The sequence below is a fragment of the Perna viridis genome, chromosome 6, assembly GCF_037379345.1.
Source record: "Perna viridis isolate PV_CMFRI_1.1 ecotype Kerala chromosome 6, ASM3737934v1, whole genome shotgun sequence".
NCBI classification, from domain to species: Eukaryota; Metazoa; Mollusca; class Bivalvia; order Mytilida; family Mytilidae; genus Perna; species Perna viridis.
The window spans coordinates 31,348,910-31,359,125 of NC_142450.1; the positions used below are offsets into that span (position 1 = coordinate 31,348,910).

Here is a 10,216-nt window from a genome sequence, read left to right on the forward strand (position 1 = left end):
GTATCCCTGTATCACATTTAAATCAAACTCAAAAGTTCTTATGATTTTGCCTTTAAATCTACATTTGAGGTTAAAAAATAAACGTACTGCTATGGACTGTGGTTTTGTTGAGGTGTGATTAATTGAATGTCCTGCGGCATTTTTCCCAAAGATAGAAACTTGTCTGTTAAACCCTGGAACGACCTCATCCAGCTCATGAACAGGTTGTGGAAGATCTTCATGGTGTTTATTCTCATCAATACCATTGCAGACAGAGTGCTGTAATAACCCTAGTTCCTCTTCCTTTACTTCTTCCTAAAAAAGTAAAGCAATGCTGCTTATCACGCTGTACAGGGGAGTCCATAAACAAACAGCCATGGGAATAATCTAGCGGGAGAAATTTGCAAAAATTCTGATGTTATTAACAACATCCTCATGAACAGCATACTATTTATGATATAATATTGCCATCAGCTATTGCCACTGAAAAAGCTGTGGAAGGAAAATGAGACCGTATGAAGAATATAGTAGACACCACCAATATACTACTGTCAACACAAATTTTAATTTCTCCACTCTCCACAGTGAAGATATTTTGAGTGGAGTTACAGTGTCTCAACTTTCCACAGTGGAGTCACCATTTCAAAAATTGTCCGTAATTAACATCTCCTGTTTTTATACCAAGGTATATTTAATGGTTCTAGAAGTTTGATAATATCTCAGTAAAGGACAGGAAAAAAACTGAAAATATAGTACCCACTTTATATTAGATAATGTACAAGTGGTTTCCAACATGTATAAACGTTTTTTTTAATTTAAAAAATATAATCAAATCAGATAACCAAAGCATTTGTGTTGCAAACATTTAATTGAATAAGTAGGGGTAAGAATAACACACATTTTATCCCCCAAGACTTTTTATGGTACTACCACTTTTCTAATCTATTATTGACCATTACAAGAAATTGGTAACAAGATTAAATGGTATTCTTTTCTACCATAGGCCTGGTTCTTCCCTCTTATTACAAATTTTATCCTAGTCATTCACTAACCCTTCCATGCCAAAAAAAACAGTGATTGATCCTTTTTAACCATAAAAAATTGTACAACGTACCAAAAAGTTCAGGTATGGGGATCTGAAAGAAAATTTCAAAGAGACTTCATCCAAGCTTTGGATTAAGCCATGATAAAAGAAAAGTTCTAGACTTCCATCAAGGTTTGTTCAAATTTTAGAGGGGTGGGCAAATCTTATTTTCTATAATTTTATCAATTTTAATGAAAATGCTGTCATTATGAAAGAAATCTGCCTAAATTGGGCAATAAAAAAAATCAATATAAAATATATTGGGGAGGGTAAAAATCTGGTCAGAAGGAGATGAGAATCTATGATTTTTTTTTATTTTGGCCTTACAATGAAACAAAAGAAACTAATTTAAAAACTTTTATGTTATTTTGGGCAATAATTTATCAACTTTTCTGGACTGACAAGACCTACCTGACATATACAACCCAATACATACATTAACACCTACATCAAGGTTTTATAAGAACAATGGTGCAACTAAAAACACACTCAAAAACACCAAATCAAAATTTACATAGTGCAATAAAAGTTATTATCAAATCCATCAAAACAGCAGTTTTATGATTGACCTCGTCCTAACCCTCAGTATATACTAGGTGTGAGGTGATAATTGTTCCTTTGATCAAAGTTAGAAGAATGACATTTATACATGTACTAGGCTATGTGTGGTTTATCTATACATGTATTATCATGATATTAAGATAGACACTTCAGTACAAATTTTGGTTAGCATACCTGTTTATATTACAGTTAATTAAACTAGTCAGAAATAATAAACTGTATAAAACCACCTATATACATGTACCTCACAATAGAATCAAGACTAATTGGTTTACATTTCAGATTTCAAGCAGGAAATAAATATTTTATTTATGTATTACTCTACATATTTTTCTTGTTTCAGCTTCTTGACTTTTAAGAGGGTGTCCAAAAACCAAACAGTGGGTTGCACATGACAAATCTTGTTTTCAAAAAATTTTCACCTATTTCATACCCTTTTTCAGTTGAACATTGTTTTTTTTTCTAAACTGCAACGATTGAAGAGAAATAAATTACATAGAAAGCATTGGAATTCATAGAAAAGGGGAGATAAGTCTAAAATTTGAGCAAAATTTTGCTACTTGGTTAAGGAACTTAAAAATCATTTTCTGAGCCACCCATTGTGGATTCAAACAAAACTTAATAGTTTTTGACATACATATGGTACATGCATATACATTACATTAGAACAAAAAAAATAATCAGTGGTCTAAAAATTTACCCTGTTTCACTCATATCATAGAATCTGCCTGATTTTTTTACATGAACAGCCTCTTACAAGATTCTGAGGTATGTTGCTGAAATAAAAGCTTGGTAGAGCTATTCTGTTTGTCAACCCAGGTCCATCAGTTGCTAGGTTCTCGGATGGAGAAAAGTTTGAAAGTTTGTTTAGTGAATTTTCAAAAACTTATAGCGGTTGCATTTATAACTTTAAAGTTGAATGCTCAATCACTAGGCCACTATATCTCTTAAAACAGTACATGTATGTGTAAAATTGATCCTTTATATCTAAAATTTGGTCATGACATGTTGAAGTAACAATTGACATATTACTTCAATATACACATTTCTAATCATTTTAAACACCATTATTTATATACCGGTACATGTATGTTAATTCTAGACTAAATCTCTATTTCAAAAATCAACTTTATCAGAGAATCTCAAAACCAATTGAATCAGAAATGAAAGAAGTTGGTTAAGCTGGTTATATGAGTCCATTAATAGTCAAGAAAGTTATTATGGTGTGCATTGGTCAATCCAGAAATTTTTAAAAGGGGGAGGGATTTTGCGCAGTATTAACAAAAATTTCCAACAAAACAGGAAATAAAATCATTTGTATCATACATAGTACATATTTTACAAAGATGTGATATTGATTGAGACTGCAGTGTGCATGTACTATGTAAACATTCTCTATTACATTATATTTTTCAAACAAATCATCCAATTTGTCATCAAATGTGCAAGTTCTATCATAAGTAGTCATTAAATCTAGCTTTGAAGAGAATTTGGTGGTAAATATAATATATTTGTTTCAATTTTGTTTTTTATAAAAAAAATAATTTTTTATACTTACTAGTTTTAAAAAGGGTAACAGCCTACTTCTGTAGATACATTTTTTATAATTACAATCTTTATAGTTTTAAAATTTTCAATTTTTATTCTTAAAATTTATGATTAGTTTCAAAAATTCAGGTTACTAAGTCCTAGATTTGATAACCTCCTGGACAAAAGAACCAATATACTATCAGAGTATAGTTAATGTCCCTTTATGATCATTTAATTCATTTTCACAATAGTAATTCATTGTTATCTATTGGTCTTTATAAAGATATTTAATCTAAGGTCAAGGTTTGAGGAAATATTGACCTTTGTAACCACTCCTATTCACAATGTAATAAACATTCACAGCCTATATAATGTTTTGAGAACAATGAAGAGAAAACCTTCCAAAATTAAATGTTTACAACACATTTTAAGTCAGTGTTGTCTGTCTCTCATACAACCAATTTTGTGACTCATTCTTACATGTATTTGTAATATTGTATTTCCTTTTTTAAGAATCATTCACTATTTTTAGCCATCACTCCAGATTTGCTTCAGTTTCAAATAATGTTAACAAATAAGGAATTACCGTATAATTTTTCAAAATGGTAGTAAGAATACATGTTTACAACAGGAGTGTTTCTAGCTACATGTATGATAACTTTTTTTCACACATTTTTGTATAGTGTATCAAAAGATCTTTGACCTTACATTAACAATTAAAGAACAATTTTGAGGTCAACAGACTGTCACAGAACATGATCATAAACTTCAAGAATATAGGAAAGGTTTTTTTACTACACTGTTTTGTTCTATAGCAGGGTTCGACGTTAACTTTTATATTCACTTGTCCAGTCGGGCAAGTGACATATGTGATTCACTTGCCCGAAATATTGAAATACTTGCCCGGAACTTTGGCCATGCTTACTCCCTCAACACTTGGGGAGAACTGATTAATTGCAAGGCAAATAAATCGAAAAGCCGTCATATTTTTTGCGGGAATAAGGGGTAAAACAAGAAGCAAAGAAATTACAAGTATTCATGTGAGGAGTTTTTATTTCACATCTTTAGTTTAACAAATTGACAACAATAACTATCTTCATTAGAATTTTATTTCTCTTTTTCTCTCATATTTTCGAAGTCTTCGATACAGATTTCTTACAGTTTTCCAAAGTAAGAAATTCCATAAATAAATCGCGATGTTCAATTGGATAACGAAAATAGATGTACAATTGGACGCACCGATTGGTCGACATTAATATCATACGATCTATTTTTGGCAAAGGGAAAATCAGAAAACTATCCAATAATAATCTAGGTCAGCAAGGTCGGGAAGAACGGCGAACTATACAGAAGTAATTTTCGATGTTTTAGAGCTGCGATGATCAGAAATAATGTAATTTGGGCACATATTTTTTTCACTTGCCCAGTCGGGCAACTTTGATGTCGTTTTTACTTGCCCAGACCGGCGATTTACTTGCCCCGGGCAATCGGGCAACCGTTAATGTCGAACCCTGTATAGTTATTTCATACAAATTAAAAATTGTTTTTCAAACTATGTTTGTGAAAGTTCAAAGTTCAAGTTCAAGTGCATTTTTGCTTCAATAAAATTCTCAGCATTAGACCTTCAAATTGGACTTATTACAATGTAGGTGGATTATGACCAAGTAACATGTATTGTTGTTGAAAAAAAAACACCTGATTAAATCAACAAGCCATCAAATGTGTAACTTATATCATAAATACTGCCAAAGATAATTACAGATACATATCGTAACTAATAAAGCTAGACAGATTAATTACAAAATTTGTTATTATGATGAGCATTACTGACCAGCTAATTACATTGTCTTTACAGCTGGTCTACAATCTCTGAGTAGACAGTGAGGGTCTGCAGCATTTGTAAGTTAATATGAACATGTACATGTATGTATACTAATTTACGAACTAATGCATGTGTACATGTGCTTGTATATGTATCCCCCTTTTCAAGTTCAAATCAGTAAAAATGTCATAGAATACATGTAATGAAAAATACCTTTCATTGCACATATAGATCAGACCAGGTTTTTGTGCATAATTGTAGCAAGAAATTAATAGACACCAAATACTTTTTGAACACTGAAAGCAGCTTACCATTTTAATTCAGTTATTCATATCAAAGAAGTACTGTCATTCACAGTAATTTACTGTGTCTTAATCAAATGACTGCCACACAATTGCAAAAAGACAGTTATCTCTTCCATAAAGTACCTTATATCCACCCCCACCCGGACGCACACAGTAATCATACAAAATGCAGAGCAAATGATTGGGTGCAAGAGAACATAACTGATGAAGGGTTCTTGTTAACATTTTAAATACTAATAAATTAATTAAAGAAACGAAGCAAACTTTGGACTGTCGCTTTTTTAATTTCTGAATAGGTTGTTGTTCATCTGTTCAGTGATTTGTGACCTTGAACAGTTGCTTGAACCCGTTGCACTGCATGCGTAATTTGAACTTTGTTGAACTTCAATTTCAGAGAGACCATTCTTAAACAAAGAATTTATATACGTGCAAGTATATAACAAAAATGTTCGATTTTTTTTCATAGCACCTCTTCTGTTCACTATTTACATTTAATTATTACGTAAAACAGATGCTGATCAATAACGGTAACCAGTTACGTAAGATATAAATAAATACCACTTACCATCAATGTTGTTATATTGCAATGGTCCTTTCAAAATGAAAAATGGAAATAAAATATGCAACGATATGAAAATCCCAGTATTTGATTTGTCACAACATTTTACACCATACTACACAAAAAATCCACTGAAATCGACTTCAGAAAATAATCAATAAAAGAGTCAACTGAAATTCCCAGAGCCTTAACTTTTAATCCTTTCCTCTGGACTTTAACAAAAGAATAAACGGACAGTCGTCCTCTTCGTGAGAGAAAAACGTGTATTTGTTTACATTTAACCATGTGGCCAGCTTGGCCGGTTAGTTTGCATTAGCTGATTAAATCCACAAATCATGTATACATATTGTATGAAGAAAGAGATCTAGAGCTTGGCACAGTTCTATATCACTTGTAAGGAGAAGCACCATGTAAAGTATACAAATATCGAAGTTTTTATGATGTCTTTTGTCGAGATTCGTTACTAAGTCACTGGCGCATCATAAACTATATCATATAGGGAAATATAAATCACTTAACGTGTGTTGACCAGTGAAACATATAACAAAAAGATGTTTCTATTATGCAAGAAAAGTTTATGTTCGAATCACGCGATTTAAAATTTTTGTTACTATGATGTAGTCAATCAGCGGTGATTTACTTGAACGAATTGTGCGTATTGGATTTTGTTTTAGAAAAAAATGCTGGCGTGTTTGTTAAACGTGATTGCTTAAATTTGTAAGTAGCTGCAACGTTTTAGGGAACTACCATTTAATTTTTACGAGGGACTAGGATAAAATTTGAAATAAAAAGGCAGGCTTGAAATTTTCCAGAAATAAAAAGCCAGGGCAGGCCATAAGAAAAAAATGAAAAGGTAAAATCTATTATTGCCCTGATAGTTTTTGTTTATTTTTTTTAAAAATCTTTTGGTGCTTAGCTCCGAAGAAAAAAAATATAAATTAAACAGGCAGGATAGAAAATTTGACCCTAAAGCCCCCCTAACAATCAAATGGTTGTTCCCTTAACATAAAAAAGATCAATAAATAAAATGAATAAACGTTCTAATTTAAACAATATCTCTAAGGTACGTTTAAGAATTGTTTTGACATAAAACTTTAAATGGCAAAAATACACGAGTTTCTTTCAAGGGGAGATAATTGGCGGGAAAATACTCGACTAAGTTTAGTTTTTTTTTTGTAAAATAATAAATCAAATATTCGACTGTATCATCATCATGGAGCAAATGTTTAATAACACCAATCCCAAAGTGTTCGACGTCCGACCATAAGGACCCTAAGTCTTATAAAGGTATCACATTGGCACCTTGTGCATATAAATTATATTGCAGCATAGTACATGTAAATGCAAGACTGGTATTTTGGTTAGAGGTCAATGATAAATTACATAATGAACAAATTGGGTTTAGAAAGAAAAGAAACACTATAGATCAAGTCAGTACACTTACATCTATCATAGAAACTAAAAGTTTAAAATGCTGTCGACTTCTGCTGCCTTTGTAGATTTCAAAAAGGCATATAACACAGGTGACTGTGAATAGAAATTTACTTTTTCAAGATTTATATGATCTGGGTATACCGGTAAGTACAAAAAAAATTATGTGCAGTAAAAGGTATATATCACCATATTGAATGTGCTGTAAAAAGTTACATGACATATTGGTTTAATGTATATACAGGACTAAAGCAAGGGTGTGCATTATGCAGTTGCGTGTATTATCTCCTATTTTGTTTAGTATATATAAAAATTAAACAGTATAGTTACAGAGCTAAAGACTCTAGGTACTGGTATTGATATTGGTGATTGTAAATTGAACATTTTATTATATGCAGATGATATTGTTTTAATTGTTGAAAATGAGAATGATTTACAGTTAAACACATTGAATGGTAGATGTAAAAGGAAATATTTACAGGTCAATGTACAAAAACAAAAATTGTACATTTTAGAAATCAATCAGTTCCCAAGACAAATAGATCATTGATGGATATAATGAGGTGGTATCAAGCTACCAATACTTAGGTCTTTTATTTACACAACATTTATGTTATAATGAAATGGCCAAATCAGTAGTAAAGTCAGCAAGTAAAGTGCTTAGTTTATTTATTGTGAACAGCAAATAAAGACAATGGTTGCTTTCAGTATTCCACTTTTACTTACGCTTACCCTACCGGTGCACCTGGTCCATGCTCCTAGTTTTTAGTGGAGTCCGAGTTGCTCATTTGCTTTTGTTACTTTGTATGTGTGATTTTAGTTACTTTATGTTTTTTGTTGTGTATGTCTGTTTTCCATGTCTGGTCTTTGTCCCTGGATTACATTCTTTTGATTACCACTATAACCTTGGTTCCCTTGATTACTCTTACTAAACTTTGTGATGCTCTGATCTGGCCAATTATAAATTACGGTTAGCTATATGGAGAAAAGAAGTTTTTCTTGTATAAATGCTGTCCAGAACAGAGCTATCAGATTTTTTATGGGTGTTGGCAAATATACACCAAACGATGCGGTTAATGGTGATATGGGCTGGAGGCCACCATGCTCTAAACAATGGACATCAGTATTAAGACAGTGGTAAAGGTTTACTGTTATGGATAGAGATGGAGTAAATTTTAAAGATTTTCAATGGAGTTTATACATAAATAAGAAAACTGGTGTTATAGAGTAACAGAAAAATTACGGGAATGTTATTATGATAATTTTATTAATATTAATAATATTTTAAGCAAAAGATCTATTGTGAATTTAGAAATGTTACTTTTTGGCAGATTTAAAGCTGATTGGGAAAATAGAATTTTAGACCAAGACATTGGTAAAAACAACGTACATATAAATTATTCAAATGCTCCTATGAGACAGAGAAATATTTGACATGTAATGTTAATTATAGATATAGAAGTGCATTTGCCAAATTTACGTGTTGCGTTGCACCACTGAGGATTGAGACTGGTCAATATGAGAAGAAAGAATCTGTTTTCAGTGTTCTAATTCTTGCATTGCAGATGAGAAACATATTATATTGTTTTGTCTATCATACTCAGATTTTAGATCTGCTTTTTTTAATGAAGTCGGTAGAGATAATTTTGAATTTAACCTTTTTTTAATGACGAAAAATTTATTTATCTCTTCAAATCGAATGAGTATAATTATTACACTGCCCAAACCTGCTTCAATATTTTAAGTAGAAGGAATACTTATTAATATTCTTAAATACTTTAAAATAATGTATTTTATAATATGTGTATAGTTGTATTATATGTTTTAAAGTCTCCCAAAATTTTGATTATAGAATGGCACTTGTATATTATAACCCTATTGTTTTGTTGTTTTAATATATCATATGTAGTGTCATACAAGTGGTGAGACTATAACAAAATATTGAATCTGAATTAGAATCGATAGTGTCCTACGGATAGCCCACCAGACATTTGTATATAATCAATTATTTGAAAAAGTGTCAAATAATTATGTTTTTTTTTAAAATTTATATTATGTTATCATTATTTTTTTTAATTACTTTATTTAAAAAAAAATCTTATGTCCAGTTATTTTTGGAAAATATAGAAAATTAAAATTTTCCAAAATGGCGACAGAATACAATATGGCCATCTTAAACGCATCATCACTTTGAAACGCAATTAAAAAAATGCATTAGTCGGTGTAATATTTCAAACTAGTTCCCAACAATCAAGGGTTTTCCTGACGTAGCTAATCGAACAAACTGCATAGATCACTGATCGGTCACAAATACGGGAAAAAGGAAGATCATACCTAATATTTAATGTAAATATTATATATATCGTCTTAGAAAAATACAGATTTGAAAACATGTAAAAAAAAAACATAAGTATATATCTTAATTTTATAAAGGCATGATAATAATTCATTTTTTATTGGTAAACTCTCCTTTGAGAAATGTATTTTTCTTGCTTGTAACTTTTGTAAAGTGAATTTGTCTATTGACACTTTAAACATTTATAAGGGCTTCAACGTCCAGTAACAAATACTCAAAATGTGCTCTTTTGGGCAAAACATAGTTTCACAAGGTTTTGTAACTGCTAGAATATAAAACGTAAGTATCCAATTATTACACACTCATTAAACTCAACTGCAATACAATTTAAAGACGGTTTCTATTCCTTATTTGCACAAAAACAATGCGTATTCATGAAATTATAAAAATATATTGTATCATTTTCAGGAGTTAGGCGAAACCTTTCCTCAAAATACGCTCTGTTGGGCGAAGCATATTTTTACAAGATATCTGAACAACCTCTAAATGTAAGCATAAGTATCATACATTTACATAATTCAGCACAAATCAACTACAATACAATTTTTAGATTACTTCTAATGCTTTTAAGAATAATCAAGGTAACGAA

At 30.9% G+C, this 10,216-nt stretch overlaps 1 protein-coding gene across 4 annotated transcripts in view; it reads right to left on the reverse strand.

The window, feature by feature from the left end:
- The window catches only part of LOC148614548 (transient receptor potential cation channel subfamily M member-like 2), a 56,018-nt gene extending 50,260 nt beyond the window's left edge, over positions 1 to 5,758 (reverse strand). For 2 of the 4 annotated variants that reach the window (XM_088588700.1, XM_088588701.1), the window contains exons 1-2: positions 5,546 to 5,757; positions 88 to 294 (exon numbers count right to left, since the gene is read on the reverse strand). Coding sequence is in view for 2 of the 4 variants with exons in the window: in XM_088588698.1 (XP_088444824.1) it covers positions 88 to 294; positions 5,609 to 5,641 (240 nt within the window). In the remaining 2 variants the exon portion in view is untranslated. Of the gene's footprint in view, positions 1 to 87; positions 295 to 5,287 lie in introns of all 4 variants that reach the window. The other 2 variants (XM_088588698.1, XM_088588699.1) reach the window with 2 other exon arrangements.
- Positions 5,759 to 10,216: the final 4,458 nt, after the last annotated feature.